At 46.4% G+C, this 25,997-nt stretch overlaps 1 protein-coding gene across 5 annotated transcripts in view; it reads right to left on the reverse strand.

The window, feature by feature from the left end:
- The window catches only part of SLC35F4 (solute carrier family 35 member F4), a 647,823-nt gene that overhangs the window by 145,994 nt on the left and 475,832 nt on the right, over window positions 1-25,997 (reverse strand). For all 5 annotated transcript variants that reach the window (XM_069638081.1, XM_069638080.1, XM_069638083.1 and 2 more), the window contains one exon: window positions 18,234-18,359. In XM_069638081.1, coding sequence (XP_069494182.1) covers window positions 18,234-18,359 — 126 coding nt within the window. The remainder of the gene's footprint in view (window positions 1-18,233; window positions 18,360-25,997) is intronic.

Below are 25,997 nucleotides of genomic sequence, written 5' to 3' on the forward strand. Positions count from 1 at the left end.
ATGACCGCAAACTAAGACAAACAGAAAGTAAATCCTATAACGATATGCAGACAACATAAAATTATGGAACTACTTGTGAGGAAAAGAATGGCTGTGCCTTTAAGGACGTATCATAGGAGAGCTGCTACCAGGGAAATGCACCGAAGACTACATTTCCAATGAAGCCTTTGGTAGTTGGGACAGGTGTGTCAATTACTTAAGCCTCTCCCCGGCCCGTGCTGCTTGTTGGTGATTACTGTATGCAGGCACCGGTCGGAAGAGGACGTCGTCATGGCTGGTGAGTGATTCTGGAGGAACCTGGTCCCGGCGGTGAACGGCAGCGCTCTATCCCTCATTAGGGATTGAAGCAGTTTACGCAGAGTACGGAAACCCGGGCGGTGAAGATGCTTACAGAGCTCTGGGGGTCAAGGACAGCTGTGTTCATGCGGCGGCGTGGCCGCCAGCGCCGAAACTACATTGCCTGGGGAGGTGCTGGCAATTCCCCCCAGGCGTCACTTAAGTGCTCTTCATTTCTCTTTTTCCCAAAAGTGTCAAGTGGGCATGAATCTTGTCTGGGTGCAAACGCACCGTTTGTTCCGTTGAATTACGCTCTCATGTTCCACGGAGAGGGGCACATGCAGGCTTCGGCTCAGGGGCTCATAAACATACGCAGTGTATGACGCGACACGCAGAGCAAGAACGCTCAGTAAATTGTGATACACGCAAGACGTGGTTAGGCAATATAGGGACTGGCAGTGCTGTTTGTGGCTGCTTGCTTCTTGTACTCATTTGTTTCCATTAACTCATTATATCAATGTGGAAATGCACGCTTGCCAACAGACATGGCAGGAGATGCTGAGAGCGCACCAGGAGTATGTCAAGCTGGCACAAGTTATGTGTTTCATTGTGTTTCATCCTTTCATCTTGTGTTGTTGCTACACATTATTCATGCCATCTATAGTGTTCCATGTGCTTATGTTCGTTGCTAACTTCAAGTGGTATTAGGCATACAGGGGTCAGGTGAGATCCTAATTAAGAAGGGTCTTCAGGAGGTGTAGTTCTGAGAGGTACAGGTTGAATCAGGTATATGCACATGCTATGTCTTTTTCCCTATGTTCCCTGTACCTATCCTCATGCATTTTCCCTCACCCTCTTTCCGATGACCCTAACACCCCCTACCTATCCAAAACCTCTCCCTAACCCTCTTCCCCCCCTTTGGCTGCCTCAAGGTGCCTGTGTATATCAAGATCAGGACCCCCGTACTAACCAAGGTGGGAGGGGTCAACTGCATTTGGCTTCCGTGGCTAGGAAGGAGTTGTGTGATAATCCAGGGGTGTGACACTACTACTGCCTCACATAAACACACTCATTAACAACGAACCAAGACATGGACGTTTGGCTGCTGGAACCCCAGGGGACACAGACATTTGCTAATGGACAAGGACATCGGCAGTGGAAAGATGGACATAATATGCCTTCACGAGACGTGGCTGAGAGTTTCCCCAAACTTAGATGGCTACTCCTCTTATTTGAATCCGGCCTATGGTGGCGGGATGGGTAGACCCGCAGCCGGCCTATTAACCTTAATAAAAATGGTACTGGCATGGAACTATCCAAGGTTCATAATCCAAATGCCTTCCTGCAGATGATATACGTGCCAATAAAAGATGGGGCGACCAAACAACCCACACAGGGTCTAATGATAAATGTTTATTGGAATCCCTTGATGATAAAAGCAGACATTTTGTTACACGAGATAACCGATGCACTCAACATCTTTGCTAGAATGCATGAGAATAGATGTGTCATATTGGAAGGGGACTTAAATATCCCATGCATTTATGAAAGGGGGAGTATAATTGATGAAGATGAGGTGTAGGCGAGTGGACATATGCAACGTGCCGCAACATCGCTCAGGACAATGCACTCCAAAGATCACTACCTGCTTAATGGCCAAGCGAAGAGAGACCAGCCAGCAAAAGCAACCTGGTCAAACGGCACCCATTCCTCGATTCTAGACTACATATATGTTTAGCTAAATATATTGGGAGACACACACCTAATGGAAATTATACTAAAACAAACTAGCGACCCTACCCTTTTGAAGCTTACTTGGGGGGGAAAGAAATTGTAGGAAAGAGGAAAGGTGGCGGTTTAAGGTGGCGGACACCAACACAAGAACCTGCCTAAGACTGAGATCCCAAGATATTCCAACATTGCTGGAGGGCTTTGAGAGACAATGGGAACAACAAGCTGATATAAAATATGCTCCCTTGGTGTTAGAATTCTCCAGACCAGTTAGAGTGGGAGGAAGCTTGCACCCGCCTCATTGCCACGTGGGCAATGGAAAGATCATACAAGAGAAAAAAATTGCTTAACCGAGATTTTAAAATGATAAGGAAGCTTGTAACAAAAGCTTGCTCCCTGTTATTGAAAAACAGAAGAACAAGATATAAATACTGGTTGCGTGGGTATAAAGCAGTGCTAACTCAAAAAGATGCAGAAGCCATGCTTACGGCTTTAGAAAAGAAAGATATTAGACAGATCTGGCAATAGCTAAATAATAATAATAACTACCTCTATTTGATCTGCCCTAATTAATGTGGTGACTGAGGAGGCTTGGATGAACTTTTATAAAGATCTCTATGGGATGGAATATGGTTTCCCAGTGGAACTCAGGAATGAGGTGAACCAGTGATGGACTATCCCCATGGATAGCCTTGATTTATTTGTATTTATTACATTTTTATGTAGCGCTTTACGCCAAAGCGCTTTACAAGAGGACCAAAAGAATACAATAAGCATTGTAGAACAACATGTGAATCAAGTAACAGAGAGCAGTACATGCAACAGTTTACAACAGTTTACTTGAATGCAGAGGTGTAACATGAGTGATGTAAGACTGTAGTGGGAGAGGCAACAAGGAGGAGTTAGGATGGGTGGTAGGATCAAGAGAGAGAGGTAGTAGAATATGTCAGGGTGGGGTTTCGAGGAAATATGATTTTAGAGAAGATCGGAAAGAGGGGTAGCAGGAGATAGAGCGGATAGGGAGAGGGAGACGGTTCCAATGGTAAGGAGCAAGAAGTTGGAAGGAACGGAAGCGGGATGGGGCGTAGGGTGATGGAAGAGGAGCGAGTAGGAAAAAATCGGCAGAGCGGAGGGGGCGAGAAGGGGTGCAGAAAGTGAGGAGAGACGAAAGGTAGGGTGGAGCTAGAACCATAGAGGGATTTGAAAATGAGACAGAGGATATTAAATTAAATTTAAGCTGGGAGGGAAAGGTCCTATCAAGGCATTTCAATACTTCGGGGCAGTTCCCAAGATACATGGGTGAGCAATGGTGAGGCTCCTGAAGATGATATGCTCATTCAATGGAAGCCAGTGCAGGCCACTTCTGTGTTCCATGATGCTGCATCTTCTTGAGATCTTTTTTGTGATGTGAACCATGTCGTTCTGTAGTGTTTGAGAATTTCTCAGGTTGCTCGAAGATGCTCCGATCAACAGGTAGTTACAATAGTCCAATCTGGACAGTATTGTGGCTCGAGCAGAGATCCTGATAAAGAAAGGCAGTGCCTTGAATGACCTGGTCCAGATGGATTAACAAATTCAATGATAAAGAACATAGAGAGGCTTGCATCCTGTTCATCTTTGATCTCTTTACTCAGGTCATCAGATCAGGGACTATCCATTATTGTCCCCATCTTTAAGAAGGGCAACAGGACTAATACTTCAAACTATCGACCTATCACCCTTCTGGATGTTGTAGGGAAACACTTTGCGACCCTACTATTAAAACCTTATAGAAAGTGGATTGAAGAGACCAGTAGCTTTGACCCGCGACAATCTGGGTTTGTCCCGGTAGTCGGGAAGGAGCTAAACTTGTTTGTGATAAACTTACGTGAAGGTACTCCCTTAACAATGCAATCTAAAATATATCTCTCTTTTATAGATCTGAGAAAAGTGTTTGACATGGTGGATAGGAACTTACTAAGGGCAAAAATAGAGGCTGGAAACTGCCCTAATGAGATACTGTGACCCATAAATACCCTATATTCCTCAGCCAGAGTCCAAATTAGATTGCACGATCATGGAACTTTAACAAAAGAAATCCCCATGTATCGAGGACTAAAACAGGGATACCTTTTGTTGCCTACTTTATTTAACTTCTTAGCAGATATAAAAAATGGGGAGAATCAGGCTAATATATTCCCACGACAGATTAATGGCCAAAAAATATCACGTATATTATACGCAGAAGATGTAGTCCGTATGGGCCAAACACCCATAGGCCTCCAGAGAGCGTTAACAGATCTACAAAAACACATGCAAAGAATGGCCTAGAAATACACATCACCAAAACCAACATTTTTGTCTTCTCCTGTGGAATGGGTAGACAGAAAAGAATATTTAAATGGGACTTAGGGAACCAGATCCTATCCCAGGTTAACTCACTAGTATAGCTCGGTATACGGATAAACTCCAGTTGGGCAGATATTCTGCACCAGCAAGATCTGAAAATAAAAGTAAAAGCCCTAAAGGCTGTCGCATATTTGACATATGAAGCAGAGGCTGGGTCATGGAAAATCTGGGGTAATCTGGGGCAAGCTAGAAGCATTTTTTGGAGGAATTGTCAAAATAGCAGTGATTAGATACAAGTTGGGGCTGTCATTGATATATGCCAGCTCGGTCTGGAAGTTATCTCAATTTAGAAAATGCATATTGGACCCAAAGCCTGTGCCCTACTCAATTCTAATGCAGGAGAAACACCTCAAAGATAGCAAGCTTCTAGACCAATGGGGAAAACATGCTTAGCCCCAGTAGACTTCTTGGGTACTTGTTTGGATACCCTCCAATTACATCCGGGGAAAGTCAAAAAACTTCTGAAAGAATATGATTGGATTGGGACTCTGAGGGCAAGGGGTCAAACTCACATGACGAAAGAAACATATGACTCTGTTCCCAAATACCTAAAACACTTTCCATCTGAATGGTACAGATCGCACTTCATGAGATTTTGCTTCAACATCTTGCTGACAAGACAAATCCTGACACTATATGGACAAGTCTTGGATTCCAGATGTACATTCTGCTACTTGCAGGAAACCATAGAAACATTAAAACATATTTTGGGCCTTATCACGAGTTTGGCAGTAACCCTTAAAATCGGCGGTAACGATATCAGCGCCGAATTTAAGGGTCCGTCGGATCACGAGTACAAATACCGCCGGCACCATTACAGCCAGCGCAAGTACAACTAGCTGTAAAAGCGTCGGCTGTAAAAGCGCCAGTCTCCATTCGCGCTAAAACATAGCAATCACGAGTCTGGCGTAGGCGCTATTAGCGCCAGAAAAGTGGCGGATAATCCGCCGAAAATACCCCCAGCAAAATGCTGGCGGTAAAAGACCCCAAGGCATAGCAATAAGGGCCCAGGTGAAACCAATGCAAATCAGAGGCCTACAAAGGACCCACCCATGCACAGCGCACCCTCCCCAACACCATTACACCAGCAGGAGCAGGGAGGAGACAGCAATAAGGGCCCAGGTGAAACCAATGCAAATCAGAGGCCTACAAAGGACCCACCCATGCACAGCGCACCCTCCCCAACACCATTACACCAGCAGGAGCAGGGAGGAGACAGCAATAAGGGCCCAGGTGAAACCAATGCAAATCAGAGGCCTACAAAGGACCCACCCATACCCAACATACACTTCCAAACACCATGCTGCCATTTGGAGCCAGGAACCTTGATGTGGACATTTACCTGCTGCGCCTGGAGCTACAGAGGCCAGCCAACCAGGCCAGGGTCCTGGAAGCACAAGGGGTGGTGGGGATGAGGAGAAGGAGGAGGAGAGCACCACCAGCAAGGCGGCCAGCCATCCCCAGGCCCAGGCCAACACCCTGGGCCCTGACTGATGGGCAGTTGGTGACCGAATATAGGCTGGACAGGGCAACCATCACCCAGTTGCTGGACACAATCCAGGCTGACATCGGCAGCCGCATAGCCATCAGCACAGCAGTACCCCCGCTTGTGAAGCTTGTTTCCGTGCTACAATTCCTTAGGACTGGCAGCTACCAACACACGTTGACATGATACACGGAATGGTCCAGTCCACCTTCAGTGCCATACTGGGACAGGTGCTGGATGCACTGTTGATACATGTGAATGAGCACATTGCATTGCCAGCCACACAGGCACAGGTGAACCAGCTGAAGGGTCAATTCCATGCCATTGCCCAAATTCCGAATGTAGCAGCAGCCCTGGACTGCACATGTAGCACTCGTACCACCCCAGGCACATGAGGCAGCCTACAGAAACCGGAAAAATTACCATTCCCTGAATGTGCAGATGACATGTAGCCCTGACCTCACCTTCAGCCACTGCTGTGCCCGCTACCCAGGATCCACCCACGACTCCATGGTCCTGCGCAACAGTACCCTGCCAGCGTACATGGAAAGGCACTGAGGCCAAAACACATGGATGCGGGGTGAGTACAAATGTAGCCCGTAATGCATGTTGATTCACATCTGATGGGGCTGGTCATACACAGTGAAATCCCTGCATGGCAATAGGCAGCACCATCACTGCAGAATTTCCATGCATGTACCTTGCACAAGAACCCTTGGACATGTCCAACACAGCAGAACACACCCAGTCAGGATGTAAAAGACATGTGGCAGCACAGTCACATATGGAAGGCCTACTACCGCAAAGCCTCCTGTGTGTGTTACACTATAGCTTCCCAACCCGACACACCCCGACACAGTACAGACATCCACCCTGGCCACCCGACAGTCATGCCAATGTTACTCAGCACATCCACAAAAAGACTACACATAAGTAGTCTGATTAATGACAATGTACATTCCTGAAACACCGACCCCTGATTGGCCAATCACATGCCTGGAGAACAGTACATAATAGTGGCAACCAGCAAATGCAACAGCAGCCAAAGGGAATGCCAATGACACATGGGCTAACCACTTGTCACATGCACAAGCAGATGGAAGGGTCCCCTCCTCCAGTGACAAGGGACAGAGTACTGTTACATTGAGAAAAATAGGCGTATCAAGTTGTGAGTACTCCATTGATTCAATGCTGCTCCTAGCACAGCACACTCCACAATGTAAGTGACCAAATGATAAGTAGGCCACATGTAATACATGAGTGTGATGCACATAACAACTCACAAATACATAGATACACAGCTGTATGGCAACCTTACACCATGTATGTCCTGAAAGTCAAAGGTTGGATGTCAACATTGCAATGGGATAGCATGACCTTCACGACACAAACTTGAACCTGCTGACAATGTCACTGATGACTGAGCCTTGTGCACCCTCTGAACCTACCTTGTCCCCATACCTGCTTTCTCTCCCCTGCAGGTGATTCTGGATATCCCCAGTACATATGGCTCATGACCCCTGTGCGTCATCCACACACTACAGCTGAGCTGGCATACAACATTGCCCATGGATGTACACGCATCTGCCTGGAGAGGGCATTTGGACTGCTGAAGGCACGCTTCCAGTGCCTAGACCGTACGGGAGGGGCATTGATGTATGCACCTGAAAAAGTTGGAAAAATTGTACTGACAGGTGCCATGCTGCACAACATTTGCTGTCGCAGGAATGTGCCACTGCCCCACGATGCTCATGTGCAGCCACCTGAGGATGGGAGTGAAGGTGATGATGTGCCAGAAGGTGTTGCACGTGCACACAGGAATGGGCTGAGAGAGGGGAGGTTGGCCAGACAGGGCTTGATTAATAAAAATAATTTATACGGGTGACGGCTACATTTTGCACATGTCACTTGAACATTAAAAAGCACTTAATCACAATGACAACTGTCCATGCTTTGTATGAATTTTAAACGTGATTTATTCAAAGATTGTCTATCCCCCCAATGAACACCCAGCACACAAACCACCCTCCCCCCAGTGAACACCCAGCACACAACCCCCCCTCCCCCAGTGAACACCCAGCACACAATCCACCCTCCCCCCAGTGAACACCCAGCACACAATCCCCCCTCCTCCCAGTGAACAACCAGCACATAATCCCCCCTTCCCCAGTTAATTCCCCACAACAGTGCAGGTAGGTGCATGTTCTCAGGGCACCCACAACCATGTCCAACTATGATGGTCGCAGGCGCTTTCCATGTCCTTGCCCCTCTGGTGTGCGGGATCTCAGGTGGCGCAATGAACGGCGCCTAGGAGAAGGCTCAAGGGATCCCTCTGTGGGTGTAGTGAAGGTTGATGGGACTGACCCGGTTGCCTGCAGATGCTGACGGAGAAGATTGTTCGCTTCCCTTGTCTGCTCAGCGAGTGCAGATACTGCCTCGCACTACTCCCGTACCCTTTTGCCAAAACCTGTCAGGGCTGAGCTGCATTGCTCCACCACTCTGCGTGTGCGCGCGTTGTCTCGAGCAATGTACTTGCAGCCATGCCGTATGTATGCGCTGATGGCCTTGATGTGCCTGCTGTGCACTTTGGCCATGGATTCCACTTTTGTCTGTTTGACCTCAATTATGTCCAGATGTCCCTGCACAGCTCCTCCCGTGACGACAGATACCCCTGGTGTGGCAGGTACCGGCCTGGCACTTGTGCGCTGTTGGGGGGGGGTGCATGAGGACATGTTGGCGGCTTGGATGCGGCTGCCGGGCTCTGAGTGCCGGTCTTCACGGCTGCCATATGATGGTGTGTCTACATCTGGCTCTGGTGTGCGGACACGACACTCATGCACACGTGGGGTTTGTGCTCCCTGTGTGACTGGCCCTGGGGTCCCCTGTGGTGTGCCCATCCCTTCGGCATCGCTGTTTCTGGGGGAATGCAAATGTCCTGCCTGATGCGCAGCTGGTTGTCACTCCCACATCAGGCTCTGCCACAGGTGACTCCCTCTGCATCGGAAGTCTGCATGGTGGCTTGGGGTGAGCCAGGCGCTGACACCCTGCGGCCATGTGGGTGCTGCAGCGGTCTGGTTGGGCTGTGTTGTGGTGATGTGGGATGGTGTAACGCTCACCTGATTCTCGCAGAGGCGCCGGTCTTGACTGGGCGACTACCGTATCTTCAAAGGTGATGTGTAGCACCCGGTTGGCTCTTTGGGCTGGACCTCTGTGCACTGTATGCCTGACGTGTAGAGTAAGATGTCTGCAGATAGAAAATATGGGGTTAATGAACTGGGGTTATTGGGGTGTCCCTATCTCTTTCCTCTTCTCCTCTCCTGTAGACCCCCAAAGGTTAACGCTCTCACCTTAGGTAAGTGAATGCCGAGCTCTCCATCTGCCTCGGGGCAGGGTGCTGTAACCAGTTTCTTCACTGGATAGGTAGCGCAGGCCTCTTGACTTCAGAGGACTGCTGTCCGTCGTTTACTGCACGAACGGTAAGTTTCGAGTCATTCAAATGTCTTTAAAGTCTTTAGTAATGATGTCTCTTGTTTTGCAGGGTTCCGGCGATGGCGGATGACGGGCTGAAGTGAGTTGAAGATGGAGCCCGTGTGATGAATAGAAGCGCCTGGAAGCACGTAAGTAAGCGCTTGTTGCCTGCTTCACTATGCGCTCTAACTGTCTTTTTATTTTGCAGGTACGAGTTCGGAGCGGCTGCAGGGTGCCGGAATACCCACTGGATTAGATGTGGAAAGGAGTATGGCACGTGAGTATTAAAGTTCCCCAATGTCTTTAAACGCACCTTGTTTTGTCTTTCAGATGCCGGAATGCAGTGTGAAGACCTCCGGAGCGCACGAAGAGTAGGTAGGCCTTTGCCTTTCAGATGCCGGAATGCTAACCTGTTCTTTCTTGTCTTTATAGGTGTTGCTGAAGACTGGATTCAGGATGGTAAGCCTTTGCCTTTCAGATGCCGGAATGCTAACCTGTTCTTTCTTGTCTTTATAGGTGTTGCTGAAGACTGGATTCAGGATGGTAAGCCTTTTTCCTTAGGCCCTGGACCGGATGCAGAAGACACGATGAGCGTTCTGCTGCAGAGGTTGCAGAATAACGCAAAGCAAGATTCATCCACCGGGTGTGGTTTAAATAGCCTCCTGTAGTGCTTAGGTGTCTCCTTCCACAGCCACGCCTAAGTAAGAAAAGAGTTCCTGGTAAGAAAAGAGTTCCTGCCTTCCAGAAGAGTTCCAGTGTTCTGAATCTAGGGAGTGGCTCCAGCCCCACCCAACAGGAAAAGTAGTTCCAAACAGAAGAGGATCAGAGGCTCAACTGGCAGGCAAGTAAGCAGCATGGTCTGCTGAAGGTAAGTCCACCCAAGCATTATGAGCCCGGCACTTCCAGCGCTGGGACTGGGCATATTTATGAGCCTGGTGCCACTGGCGCCAGGACTGGGTCCAAAAGGTCCCAATTGGGACTGGTTGGCACTCGGAACCTGGGTTATGGATCTGCTTCCAAGGGAGTTGGGAAAACCCTGACCTTTTGGAAGCAGAGATCATGACAGTACCCCCCCTCAAGGCCCCTCCCAAACCGGGCTTCTCCGGGGGTTTTGGCTTGTCAGGAAATGTTCGGTGAAATCTTTTGATTAGGCGAGGAGCGTGGACATATTCAGCAGGTTCCCAGGATCTCTCTTGGGGGCCGTAGCCTTTCCAGTCAATTAGGTAGAATAGTTTAGATTTGGAGATCTTGGAGTCCAGAATGCTTTTGACTTCAAACTCGAGTTCTCCATCCACTAGGATAGGTTTTGGAGATTTGGTTAGTCGGGTTTGAGGTTGCACGGGTTTTAATAGAGAGACGTGGAAGACCGGATGTATCTTCATGTGCGGGGGCAAGTCCAACTTGACCGCTACTGGGTTTACTATGGTAGTGATGGAATAGGGACCAAGGTATCTTGGGTTGAATGTGCGTGGCCCTTTTAGAGACAGATATTTGGTGGATAACCAGACTTGATCCCCTACTTGATAGTGAGGGGCTTCCTTCCGATGTTGATCTGCTCCTTTCTTGTATTGTTCTTTAGCCCTTTGAAGGTGAGAAACAGCTTCCTTAAAGGCTTGGGTGATTGTAGAATGCAGGTAGTCTACTGCTGGTGTTTCAAGATCTTGGAGGGGATCCAACTCCGAGGTTCGAGGGTGACTGCTGTACAAAAGAAAAAACGGGGTTTTCCCAGTTCCCGAATGGACAGAGTTATTGTAGGCATACTCGGCTATCCAAAGGATATCTTTCCAAGTTTTTTCAGTTTGTTGCAGCATGCAGCGTAAATACTGTTCCAGAGTTTGATTGGTCCTCTCGGTTTGCCCGTCGGTCTGAGGGTGGTGACTGGTCGATAGTCTCACATCAATTTGAGCCGACCGACAGCAACTTCGCCAAAAATGAGAAATAAATTGACTACCTCGATCCGAAATTAGAACCGAAGGAAAACCGTGCAGTCGGACGATGTTTTCGAGAAATTCTCGGGCCAGAGTTGCTGCTGTTGGCAAGCCTTTGAGCGGAATGAAATGCGCCATCTTGGAGAATAAGTCCACGATTACTAGAATCGTATTGTATCCGGAGCATGGAGGTAGATCGGTGATGAAGTCCATAGAAAGCGTATGCCAAGGGCGAGGTGGGATGTCAATAGGGCGTAAGAGGCCTGCTGGTCTTTCCTTTTGACTCTTGTTTTGGGCGCATACTCCACAGGACATTATAAAGTCTCTGATATCTTTTTTCCAAGACGGCCACCAGAAGTAGCGCTTGATCTTTTCTGAGGTCTTGGCTATACCGGGATGACCTTCCATTAAAGAGTCGTGATAACAAGAGATTACTTTTTTCTGTAAATCTGTGCTGGGTAGGTATAATCGTTCTTGGAAATACAATAAGTTGTCCTTTACTGCAAAGTCCTTTCCCTGCAGATGCCAATTCTGTATGTCTGCTGGAGTTACAAGTTGCCTGGCTTTATCCTTAACTTCCTCTATGGATTCTGTGGCGATTACACCCAGAATTCTTTGTTCAGGAATGATTGGTACAGGTTTAGGGTTGACCAAGTGTTCTTCCACTCCCATCCGAGAAAGGGCATCGGCTTTACCGGTCTTTGTACCAGGTCGATAGGTAATTATGAAGTCAAACTCGGCAAAGAATAATGCCCAACGGAGTTGTCTAGAGGATTGGGCTTTTGCGGTCTTCAAATATTGCAGGTTTCGGTGATCCGTAATCACAGTAACGGTGTGTCGGGCCCCCAGCAGATAATGCCGCCAAGCCTTAAAGGCAGACTTGTTAGCCAGAAGTTCCTTGTCAGTAATCGTGTAATTGATTTCAGGAGGCGAGAATTTGCGGGACCAAAATGCCACGGGATGCAACTGATTGGTTACCGGGTCCTTTTGTGATAGAACTGCCCCCATGGCAAGGCTTGAAGCATCAGTTTCCACGATGTAGGGGAGTTCGGGGCGAGGGTGTTTTAAGATTGGTGCAGAGATAAATTTAGTCTTCAAATCCTGGAAAGCTTGTTCCGCCTCGGTAGACCATTCAAAACGTTTGTTTTTCTTTAACAAGGCAGTGATGGGCTGGACTATTCGAGAGAATTCGGGGATAAACCTGCGGTAAAAGTTAGCGAAGCCTAACATGCTTTGCACACCTTTTACGGAGGATGGTGATGGCCATTTGAGAACTGCATCGACCTTCTTTGAATCCATACGCACTCCGCCAGGTGATAATATGAATCCCAAGAATTCAACTTCAGTCACGTTGAAAACACATTTTTCCAACTTTGCGAAAAGTTTGTGTTGACGCAATCTTTCGAGGACCATTTTCACGTGTTTCCGATGTTCAGATTCCGATGAAGAATAAACGAGGATGTCGTCAATGTAAACAACAACACATACATCTATGAGCTCTCTGAGGACATCGTTCATAAAATATTGAAAGGCGGCCGGGGCATTACAAAGTCCGAAGGGCATGACCTGATATTCAAATAGCCCATACTTGGTGCGGAAGGCCGTCTTCCATTCATCGCCCTCTTTTACTCGTACCAAGTGGTAAGCTCCTCTAAGATCCAGCTTTGTATATATGCATGCTTTTCTGACTTGGTCCAGGAGTTCAGGGATCAAAGGTAACGGATATCTATTCTTAACGGTGATCTGGTTCAGGGAGCGATAATCGATACAAGTTCTAAGGTCTCCTTCCTTTTTTGGAACGAAGAACAAAGCTGAAGAAGCAGGGGACTTGGAAGGACGAATAAACCCATTTGCCAGGTATTGATCCAGGTATTGTCGAAGGTGAAGGTTCTCAGGCTCGGTGAGGGCATAAATTCTACTACAAGGAGGAGTAGATCCAGGTATCAGGTCTATCTGGCAGTCATAAGACCTATGAGGAGGTAGAGAGTTAGCCTGATCCTTCCGGAAAACATCTTGGTATTCTAGGTATTCGGGAGGTAACTGGGGAGTCTCTGAAGAAATTGCGGCCAGTGCAACACCAGGTGGAGGGTGACAAGTAGAGACACATTCTGGAAACTGGACCGTTCTTGCTCGCCAATCGATCAGAGGATTGTGTTTCTCTAACCAAGGTATTCCGAGAATAATCTGAAACTGAGGGGCCTTGATCACATCGAACACGATCTTCTCATGGTGTCCATCTTGACTTACTAGCGTCACCTCTTGAGTGGTATGCGTTACTGGCCCGGAGGCTATCTCCGTACCATCCACCGTAGTAATGACGTCCTTTACAGCCTTGGGACAAAGAGTTAGATTCATCCTCAAAACCATTTCATGATCCACATAATTGCCGATGGCACCGCTGTCGACGTAAGCTTCAATTGCATGTAATCGATCCGGATTATCAGGGCTAATGAGGACCATAGGTATCACGAAATGCGAGGTCACGGAACTGGTTTTCACGCTCGGCAAGAGGACCTCTATTCTTGTCGGGCGAGGTCGTTTCCCTGCTCAGAGTTTGTAACTTTGGTAACTGCAGCTCCTACTGCCTTCTTGGCAGGTTTCACCGGACAGTCTCAAAGAAAGTGCCCTGAGTTTCCGCAATATAGGCATAATTGCAACTGTTTCCTCCTTTCCCGCTCCCTTTGTGTTAGAGGACCTTTCATACCCCCTATTTGCATGGGTTCCCCGGAGTCTACTCCTTTGGAAGGAGTTGGCGGTTTGGAAAATACTCGAGCATCAAACTTGGAACAATCGGCCTTCCTGTTCTGCAGCCTGTGATCTATTTGAACGACCAAGTCTATATAATCCGAACAGTCTTGTGGGGGATTCACTACTTGGGCTAAAACGTCTTTGAGCTCTCCACGTAGACCTCTATAAAACAGCGTAATCCTTTTGTCCTCAGGCCATTGAGTTTCCACTATTAGTCTATTGAAAGATGCAATATAAGCCAAAAGGTCTTGATTACCCTGTCGCAACGAAAGAAGCTCATTGTCCAAGGCCTGCCCCTGTGAATGTCTTGCGAACAGTTTTTCCATACTAAGCTGAAAGGCTTGAAAATCATGGAGAACCGGATCATCTTGATTAACTAGAGGGATCGACCAGTCTGCCGCATTGCCACTAAGGTACGAAAGTACAAAAGCTACTTTTGCTTGATCAGTTGGAAAGGCTGCTGGCCGGCATAAGAAGTGCAACCGGCACTGATTGATAAATACTGCAAACCTCTTTGGGTCACCAGAAAATCGTGCAGGCGGAGCCAGAGGTACATTCCCAGGTAGGTTGATCTGCACTGGATTCATAGAGGATGTTGAAGGAAGATTTGCCCCTGATGCGGGTAACGGGGTCTGTCCGGCTTGTGACTGTAGCACTTGTCTAGCAAGATTGTCTGTTCTCTCCTTGGAAATAATTAGTTCCCTTCTTAGAGCATTCGTTTCCTGACGAGCTGCATGCACTTCTGCCCTTAGTTCCCCAAGTAACCGGGCTAGGGGGTCAGTATCCGAGGTTTCCATAGCGCCTGGGCGAGAGTTTTGCGGTAGGCTTTGCGTTCTGTAACGCTCACCTGATTCTCGCAGAGGCGCCGGTCTTGACTGGGCGACTACCGTATCTTCAAAGGTGATGTGTAGCACCCGGTTGGCTCTTTGGGCTGGACCTCTGTGCACTGTATGCCTGACGTGTAGAGTAAGATGTCTGCAGATAGAAAATATGGGGTTAATGAACTGGGGTTATTGGGGTGTCCCTATCTCTTTCCTCTTCTCCTCTCCTGTAGACCCCCAAAGGTTAACGCTCTCACCTTAGGTAAGTGAATGCCGAGCTCTCCATCTGCCTCGGGGCAGGGTGCTGTAACCAGTTTCTTCACTGGATAGGTAGCGCAGGCCTCTTGACTTCAGAGGACTGCTGTCCGTCGTTTACTGCACGAACGGTAAGTTTCGAGTCATTCAAATGTCTTTAAAGTCTTTAGTAATGATGTCTCTTGTTTTGCAGGGTTCCGGCGATGGCGGATGACGGGCTGAAGTGAGTTGAAGATGGAGCCCGTGTGATGAATAGAAGCGCCTGGAAGCACGTAAGTAAGCGCTTGTTGCCTGCTTCACTATGCGCTCTAACTGTCTTTTTAATTTGCAGGTACGAGTTCGGAGCGGCTGCAGGGTGCCGGAATACCCACTGGATTAGATGTGGAAAGGAGTATGGCACGTGAGTATTAAAGTTCCCCAATGTCTTTAAACGCACCTTGTTTTGTCTTTCAGATGCCGGAATGCAGTGTGAAGACCTCCGGAGCGCACGAAGAGTAGGTAGGCCTTTGCCTTTCAGATGCTGGAATGCTAACCTGTTCTTTCTTGTCTTTATAGGTGTTGCTGAAGACTGGATTCAGGATGGTAAGCCTTTGCCTTTCAGATGCCGGAATGCTAACCTGTTCTTTCTTGTCTTTATAGGTGTTGCTGAAGACTGGATTCAGGATGGTAAGCCTTTTTCCTTAGGCCCTGGACCGGATGCAGAAGACACGATGAGCGTTCTGCTTCAGAGGTTGCAGAATAACGCAAAGCAAGATTCATCCACCGGGTGTGGTTTAAATAGCCTCCTGTAGTGCTTAGGTGTCTCCTTCCACAGCCACGCCTAAGTAAGAAAAGAGTTCCTGGTAAGAAAAGAGTTCCTGCCTTCCAGAAGAGTTCCAGTGTTCTGAATCTAGGGAGTGGCTCCAGCCCCACCCAACAGGAAAAGTAGTTCCAAACAGAAGAGGATCAGAGGCTCAACTGACAGGCAAGTAAGCAGCATGGTCTGCTGAAGGTAAGTCCACCCAAGCATTATGAGCCCGGCACTTCCAGCGCTGGGACTGGGCATATTTATGAGCCTGGTGCCACTGGCGCCAGGACTGGGTCCAAAAGGTCCCAATTGGGACTGGTTGGCACTCGGAACCTGGGTTATGGATCTGCTTCCAAGGGAGTTGGGAAAACCCTGACCTTTTGGAAGCAGAGATCATGACAGATGGGTCCGGCGTCAGTTCCCTTCCGCGCAGCCCCTCTGTGTGGTGGTGGTGCTGGTCGAGGTACGCTGCCTCGGGCGCTGTTATGGAGTGGCCTCCTCATCGTCATCCAGTGAAGTTCGTTGTGTGCCCTTGGGGTACATAGGGTGTGGAATGAGTTCAAGGCAACCTACATAGGTATCAAGCAGTTCATGCCATCAAGTGGGATTGTAGGCAGTATCAATTATGCATGGCACTTGCATTTTGTTCAATCTCCATGTAGTGATTGGTGGAATGTGTGAGTGTTGAGGAACACTACATGGAAAGGTTTGTGTGCCATCATCACATGCGGGGTTGGGATGCACCATGCTCAAGGTTCTGGGGGTGTATTCATGCACACTCACACTTTACGTAGCTGTCTCATGGCTATGGATGTCTGTCCCCTGCCCCTTGTATTGATGCACTGCACGTGCAGGGGAGTCTAGGCAGCACTACGGTTCAATGGTTCAAGGGCTCAGTTATGGGTGTCTGCAGTGCCTCACACACATTTCATCACATTTATTCACTCAGGGTCTGCATGTGTGGTCCTTTCAGATGCATGTATTCGGGGTGGGACTCATCTGCAGTTGGCTCAATACCAGTGCCTGCCTCCGCACCACCAATTTCCTCTATGGTGCCCATGTCGATTAGAGCAGTCATCTTCTATTCCAGGGTGTGAGTTCGGGTGGTTGTGGTGGTGGTGGCCCTCCTCCAGTGCCCCTGTTTGCACTCCTGTGCTGTGAGAGAATGCTGCGGACTCTCACCCGCAAGTCATTGAGGCGTTTGCGACAGTCCTCGCGATCCCGGGGCACGCGCCCCACTGCAGACACCCTTTGGCTGATGTTCCGCCAGATCTGTGCACAGCGCTGGCCACTTGTCTTGCACTGCTGCAGTTCATCATGGTGGATCTCTGCCTCCTCCACCAGTACGGCCAGCTCCTGGTCACTAAATTTTGGCTTTCTGACCCTGTCCAGGGCTGACTTGCCCCTAGTGCGCTCCTGTGACATAATTCACTCTTCCCAGGGGTGGATGGCTTGCAGGGGCTGTGATATCTGACGGATTGTGATTTCCAAGATGGCCGCCGCTTTATTTCCCATTCCGGCGTTGATGCGTTTCCCGCGCTTATGGCTATTAGTGCAGTATGGCGGTAGCGCACGGTGCACTGGATTTACGGGTTCTTGGCCCTTTTTCCCGTCCGGTGCTATTTGCTCTACCGCCATGTCCCTGTGCTCGTGATCTGGTGGACTATCCGCCGGGAGGCTTGGCGTTAGCGCTAATTACGCTCGACGGGAAAACCGCTGTATTACCGCCCAACTCTTGATGAGGTCTTGTTTTGTTCAGGACTAACAGAGATCCGCACGAGGCACATTGGTAAATTGACGCCGAAGCTACCTTGACTTAGATTACAGCAGGCAAATCTTGCCCACTGTTAATTGCGACCATTCCGTTTTAAAAATAACTTCTGGGGGGCAGGGAGAGGGGGCATTGAATGGCAAGTGTTCAGACGGGAAAAGTGAAGGGGATGGTGCACATCCTAACCAACGTTTTAGAGGTAACTGATGAAATGTTGGTTTTACATGGAACGGTTGGACGTTAATTGATTCAACAAACACATTTTCTTGTCTTCTGGTTTTCTATATTTATTATTCTGGATGGAAAGATAAAGGTTTATTTAATTGAACCATAAATCTTAAACAAAAAAACAATATATATATATATATATATGTATATATATATATATATATATATATATATAGATATAATACACCATTTCCAGAAGTCCCCTTTTCCATCCACACAGGCCCTTGCAATCCTATCTGTGCATTCAGAAGATCAAGGAGATTATACCAAAACCATATGAGAAGGCAGGATTTGCAATAATGTTAAAATCATCCATGTAATTCACAAGAAAGTACAAAGTAATTACCTTATATAGTGCTGAGGTAGAGGCAGAACCAACAGCGAATGCGACGCCGATGATTGAATCCCCATGAAAGCCATCTGCATACGCCATCATAACAATTCCTGTTATTGCCATTATTGCTGCAACTATCTGTGCAATAGAAGAAAGGCATCTTTACAATCCCGACTGATGTCAAACTTCAGTTTATAACAGTAAATTGCACATTGTCCTGCTTGCAATTTAAACAGTGCATTACTACATCCTACAGCTATGTTTTAATTTTTAAAAGTAAAGTATGCAAAAAAATATTTTTAAAAAACTGCATTACTAGGATGTGATCATCTTATATCAAATGATAGGTGTGTTTCATGTGTGCACTTCATTTAAAAATGTACATGCATAGCTGGGCTACAAAAAAATCATCCACATTAAGGTGAAATGGAACTGGAAGTTTAAAAAGTAGCTTATGTGTATTTGTGATTAATTGCTCCAAACGACTTAAAAAATAGCCGCAGATGAACTCTGTTAACAACTCCTATAAATAAAGTATAATCCAAGAGGCGAAAAAAGATGTACACGTGTTAAGATAACGCTGAGAAGGTACAAGGCCACACAGATCCGACAGGTGTGACCCGGGAAGAGGATAGTCTCTGGGAACTCTCCAGGAGAAGGAACATGGCACCAGAGCAATGCCTGTTTGCTGTCAAGGAGTATTGTGAGAAGGTGTTTGCTGATTGGTGGCAGATAGTGCTCTAGATGATCTCCATTTATTTGAGATTGATGTCAGCTTAGAAGTGGATATTGCTTAGTGGAAAGCAATGCAGACTAGAACAGCCCAGAGGAATGGGATAGTGGCAGGTCCAGCAGGTTTGAAGGGGAGTTCCCTAAAATGGAGAATGGAGAGCTCAACAGTGGGGGTCATACTATAGGGTCCTCATCACCATCTTGTGAAGAAGGAAACGCATCTTGTAAAGCATTTTCTCCATCATGGGCCATCATGGGCATGCACACTCAATTCATAAACAGTCCCTCTTCATGACAGATAATGTGTGGGTGAGGATTAAGCAAGTTCTCCTTCTTGCTACCTGAACAATGAGGCTGTCCATGATTAAAAAAGATCATGATAAATGAGACTTTCACTTACATGGGCTTCATTTCAAAGGGTTACTACTCATTTCGAAATGTGTCCGGACCCCACTCACTTGAAAAGATATTCATGGATTGTTGAATAGCAGGGAGATCTCATGATGAGGTTGCTTACTTTTCTGGCGTTTGCCAAGGGCGAGGCTCTTCACCGTTACTGGGGCCTTTCCTAACTTTGTGTCAGCTACTGTGCTCATACAGATGCAGCCAACATTTGCAGACACCCGCTCTCACAGAATCCTATATTTGCTTTGTCTTGGTGGGCCCAAAGGGGCCCACGCTTCTGTGGTTCCAGCATTCTACAACGTGAGCTATCGGCTGCCATAGGGGGTTGTTGCAACAGTCGCATCACACGATTCCCTCCGCTAACTGATTAACTAGATATACCGAGCAGACTCAACTCCAACATAGGATCAGAGGCAGCATTGTAAGATCCTCTAGACCAACTGACCGTGATTGAGGGTGCCACTTTCTGATTGGCACAACAGCCAAAGCCTTATGCAATCATCCTTCATTGCTATATGGAGACGGAGCAGTCTGGGGACAATGATGGCCAGCGTGTCTATGCTGACAGCCTGGCTGTCAACTTTAAGAGGGTTGTTGGAAGCTGTGGAGATTACACTGTGCATATGCTGGTATGGAAGCACGAAGTCCCGGCAGAAACTGCTGGTGCTCATGGAAGCACACCACTCCTTTACATGACCGGCATAACATTCAGCAGTACTGCTCATATTGCCAAGCGCAGCTGCTGATAGCCAATGCACAAAGATGAGGCAGGGGTAGACTTGTCGACTGCAAGAGGCCCAGTGCCTAGTCCGACTGGCTTAGCTCTGAATGGGAAGGATACCATGTCAACTGCTCAAAATGCCCTTGTAAAGCTCAGGTAAGCACTCCTGGTTGAACATCCAGGTGTGAGCACTAGACCCCCAGGCCCAGTGGAAGCGCAATAGGACATAACATGTGTCTACATCAACTTCAGAGGAACAAGGGAAGAGGGTGGCTCTCACTTGCAGTGGAAAGATAGTTGTTGTGGGAACCCACACTCTGAAAAAGGTCCCAGAGATCATTCTGTTCAACCCTTAGCATATCTGGAAGGAAGAGTGTAAGAGGAGATGCTCGACCAGAACAGTGTCATACACCCAAAGTCATCAGAGCGGACTCTGTTGCCCAAAATTGTGAAATAGTTGCACTACAGGTTGCATACATCTGTAGAGAAGATCAGAGGCAAGGCCAGAGCAAAGGGACCCAAGTCAACAGTCAAAGGCAAGGTTTTGGAGACTATGGAGCTGAACTCAAGCATACTGACATTTGTGTCTAAGTCACACTGAGACTCTATAAAAGGGATTGATCGTTCATGGAAAGCCTGCAAGGATAAACTGTTTATACTTTGGTCATGATCATAACACTGGAAGATCGGGTCTGGGCTGGTGGAACCACTTCAGAGGGGACTTTTCCTATTAGGTAATTAAAACAAACTATGCTATGGTTACCAAACATTAAGGAATAGTTCTAATAAAAATAGATTCTAAGTTTGCCAATGTGGCTTCCTCAAAAGAGCCTCATGGTCTTCTTATGATAATTTGCGTTACTATATAGCACTTCATGACATATTCCTTCTACAGCTAGGTGCTGGAACAACAGCTGTTATTATTACCCACTTTAATGGTACTCAATTTAACAACCTCAGATGGAGGAAAAGCGCAGTTGGTCCAGCCGCGGGCCTCGTACTTGCAAGTGCATGCTGCATCATCCTGGAGGTGAACATTTAACTTTGTTGAGATACGTGCACAGGCTCCTTCTTGGTTTCCCATTTGACAAGGAAATACAAAGTTCATTACCACCTTTATTCCACTGGACAATGCCCAGACTTCCAGAATAGGGGTTTTCCTTTAAGCCTTTTGCCATCCGTTCGTAAGACGTGGTCAAAACCATGCATTTCGTTCTCCCCATAGGGCAGCAACCCCCTGTCAGGCTAGGCAGGTGAGCCCGCTATGCAAGACCCTCCATAGGGGTCTGGGCAAGTGGGACCTCGCTGGGTGTGAGTTCCCTCTCGGGGACAAGGACTCCCAGTCCGATAAGGACCTTGCAGGCCAGAATACATTCTCTGCCTAAATGGGACTTGCACAACCTTATTTTATTCCTGTTTTGACTCCACCAACTTGTGACAGGCCTTACTTCCTGTTGGCTTCAGGAAATGCTGGATTTCATCTGAGTGCCAAACCCATGGAAGAAGGACACACCTTTGTTGTTCGTGATGACGTACTTAAACAGGAGAGGAACTGTGAATGGGGAGAAGGAAACTCCTACTTAAGTTTGTGTGTGATCCCTACGCAGAGGCAAACACTCTGGAGGAAATGTCCTGAAGGCTGACGCAGCATGTAGAGCAAACCCAACACTAGTCAGACACCAGAAGCCTGCCATTTTCTCTGACGGTGAAGTCCAGGTTGGGAGAAGACGTGGAAACGGAGAAGCACCCATTTCTTCTGGTGGCGCAGCCACGGACAAGCCGTGGTGGGGTCAGAGCCCAGTAACCGATACCGAGACCAGCTCACTGAGGAGAGCCTGGATTCCTGAGCTCTACACCCGAAGGACGTAAGCTGCCGAGACAAGTAGCAACAGTCGAAGGCTCCCACGCACAGACTATCACTGAGAGGTACAAACACGTTGAATGCAGGCTCGGAAAGCAGACAAGGTTAAGGGAGCCTAAGAACATAGAGTGGGCAAACACCCTGTGTGAAATACGTAAATTGAGAGAAAACAAGTCTATTAGGACACTGTAGGACTTTGGGGAGTCCAAGAGCACCAAGACTGTTATAAATAGAACTGTGTAAAAAGGAGAACCTGGAGAGGTCTTTAGAAAAACCCTTTGTTTCCCGAGGAAGAAGGAACCATAAGGAGGAACTTTTATTTGGACTAAGAAAATCTGCAAGAAAGTTGCAAACTTTTATATTACTGAACTTGGAACTATCGACAGACCATCCAAGTGATGGGGCCAGGAAGATAGAGGTCATTGCTCTGGCCTCTCTTTTTAATTCAGTTTTCCAAAGTGGTAGTGACAGATCAGTTGGATATGATTTTAGATCAAGGACTGTTTTCTTTGACGAGCACCATTAGTTTTAGTTTCTAGGTTGGTAAAATTCCCTTATAGAAATAAGGCAAGTTAGGGGTTCTCTTTTAATTTTAATAAAAATCCTTTAAACTATGTCAGTCGCTGGTCCAAGTCCTTCTTCTGGATCTCCACACTCTTCACAATACTGGCAATACAAGCAGCAAAATACTTTCTCCCTCTCCAAACGTTGGGGGGTTCAAACTGTGAATGAAAATGATCCAGGCCACTTGCCATTACTGCAGGTGAGGGTACCGAAGCCCTGTTCCACTTGTGGGGATCCGAGTGCTCATTTTTCAAATCAATTGTGGACAGAAAAAGGACCACTTTGATGTTACAAACATTATAGGGCTTCCAGCAGGGGTCCTGCAGAACTCCATTCCAGGGGTTGACAAGGAACTGATGGACAGGTCTCTCCTGAAAGGAAGCCATCATTCCTACCAAAAAAACATCCTGAGTGGTTAGCAAACAACATTCTTGATACAAAAAAGTGTTGCATGCAATGGACCTCGGGTAATGTAATGAAAGGGGTAGCATAAAAGTATTTCAAAATAGAGGGACTGCTCTTTTAGGGCTGCAAGCAAGCAGTGGATGGTTGATATATTTGGACCTGCACAAGGCCTACCTGGTGTCCGCAGTTTTCACTCTCCACCAACATTTCATGCAGTTTACCTAGTAGGTCAGACCTAGGAATTTGTGATCCTTCCCGTCAATCTTTTTTCCACACAAAAGTGCTTTAATATGCTTCTGAAACTGCACACCGAAGGGATCAAGCATGTGGATGTTCGTGCAGCAATATGTCATATTCATATATATATATATATATATGAGATTTCTATTTTCCAAGAATACCGTCATTCCTACTATCTACTTCCCCCCCAAAGTCCATAAGAATCCCCGTAAACTACCAGGGAGACCTATTGTGACCTTGTGCGAGTCGTTACTGGAAAATATGTCCACATTTGTGGATGAGGTTCTTTGCACATTTGTATCCACATTACCATCATATGTGAGAGACACAACTGATTTTCTGCTAAAAATCGACGAACTTCCATGGGAATCCACCTACTTACTAGCAACCATGGATGTAGTGTCTCTGTACACGTCAATTAAACACGATGATGGGATACGTGCTTGCCAAAGCTTCCTCAATATGAGATCTGTTAATCATTTACAACATTCTCAAATGATCCTCGAAATGATCCAACTATGCCTAGAAAATAACATTTTCATTTTCAACAATGAGACCTTCCGCCAAACCCAAGGTACTGCGATGGGTACGACCTTCACACCGTTGCATGCAAATCTTATGATGGGACATTGGGAGAAAACCACAGTGTGGGCCGGAGCACATGAAAAATTCACTGAAACAATTGTACTGTGGCTTCGCTATATTGATGATTTATTCATCATTTGGGAGGGCACGGGGGAGCTGTGGTGTGAGTTTGTCAAATTGCTTAACACCAACAATTTGAATCTCAAATTTACTGAACACCACAACAGGCAATCAATTGTATTTCTGGACGTGCAGGTGAAGATTGTGGCACAAAAAATTGAGTCTGAACTGTATAGAAAAATTACAGGTGCCAATATTCCACTACACGCTAATAGTGCACATCCTAAGAGCCTACTATGGAGCATCCCTTATGGAGAATTCATCCGTATCAGGTAAAACTGCAGCAACATAATGGACTTTGATCTAGCCAGTAAAGTGACTGCCCAGAACATCCTGCAACAACAGTATCCTAAAAAGATCATTGAAAGGGCATACCTGAAAGTCAGAGAAATGAATAGACACAGCATGCTAATAGCATCAAAGTCGGACCAAAGTAAGAGAGACAATGAAAACACCACCAGACTGATTTTGACATTTGGAAGCCACGCACCTATTATCAGACGGATAATTAAAACATATTGGAAGGTGCTGAAAGCAGATAAAGATATTGGCAGCCTACTAAATGACCATCTGGATATCACCTTTAGAAAGAGTACTTCCATTAGAGACTTAGTGGTGAACAGCTATATGGCTGAAGAAATGAGTGATGCTGGCACCAATTGGCTTTCTACATCAGGAGGTGGCTTCATGAAATGTACCAGATGTAAGATTTGCAAATATGCAAAAAACTGTAAAAGTTACACTCATCCAATTTTGAAACATCTGGTTTACATAAAAAGCAAAATCACTTGCGAATCTGAGCTGGTGGTCTATGTTTTGGTATGCCTGTGCCTTAAATGGTACGTAGGAAGTACCAAATGCAAATTGAAGGTACGCATCCTACAACACGTCAGAGCCATCATTAATAAAGACTGTACATATCCTATCGCCAAGCACTTTTCCGAATTCCACAATGGGGACCAAACAAGTCTTACATTTTTTGGTATATAGAGGGTCATTCCAAGCCCTAGAGGAGGTGACAAGGAGAAAACACTCCGACAAGAAGAGGCCAAATGTATTCTCGATTTTGAGAGTAAGACCCCTGTTGGCCATAATGTTGATGAGGAACTATACACCTTTTTGGGGACTTAATTAGTGCATTATAGTGCCCACCTAATATTCCTCATCATCAACCCAGAGGACCCTATATTAGAATTCCTGATGTTTGGTTGTATGTTAAGGTTGTTTCTTTCTTTTCTCCCTCGTTTAATGTTCATAACATTTTTTAATTCGTGGTGTATGGCTTCATATTCCATTCCCCTTCTTATGGTAACTTGCAATATATGGTTGATCATGATCACAGGCTATTTGCACATTGAATTGGTTAAAAAGGACAATATACAGATTTGGAAAATATCTGAACATTTATTAACTGTTGCATAACATATATGGCATTGTATAGAATACTTTTTAAGTTGTTTCTTTTACATCTAGTAGGATATATTTATTGCAAATATATGTTGCTGTATCCTATACCTGGGTTTTCCATTATGGGTCATACATGTATCATTGATTATAGGAAGGCACTATGCACTTTATATCATGTCAATGCTGCTTTATGAATAGGTAACATTCACTTATCATATGAATGTAACTTGTACTGTATTAGCATGAACTCATGAACCCAGCCATGGCTCTCCTTAGTATTGGAATGCACAAGGCACTAGCACTTTAAAGTTTGCAATTTTGCACTGGCAAAGTAACTGTGGCATAATATATAGCATTATGCCATATATGCACATGTTTATCGAAGATTGTGATAAACTGTTCCAGTGCTGTTAAATACTTTTTTTAATTGAATAAGGAGCCCTATATCTTTCCATGGTCTGGTAATATATGTTTTAGAAAAGGAAATAGCTTTTTTTTAAATGCACTATGCACTTTAAATATGACCCTTAGAAATGCGTATTACATTTTGTTAGCTTTTCTTTAAATGCACTATGCACTTTAAATATGACCCTTAGAAATACGTATTACATTTCGTTACCATACAGCATCCTTGGTTATGCAATCAGTGGAACATGGTAGCCCTTTGAAACGTAACAGATAAAGCCCAAAACACACAGAGAAAAGGATGACGACTTTCTATCATGTCTTTTACAAT

Source organism: Ambystoma mexicanum, chromosome 14, assembly GCF_040938575.1.
Source record: "Ambystoma mexicanum isolate Mex_15411 chromosome 14, UKY_AmexF1_1, whole genome shotgun sequence".
NCBI classification, from domain to species: Eukaryota; Metazoa; Chordata; class Amphibia; order Caudata; family Ambystomatidae; genus Ambystoma; species Ambystoma mexicanum.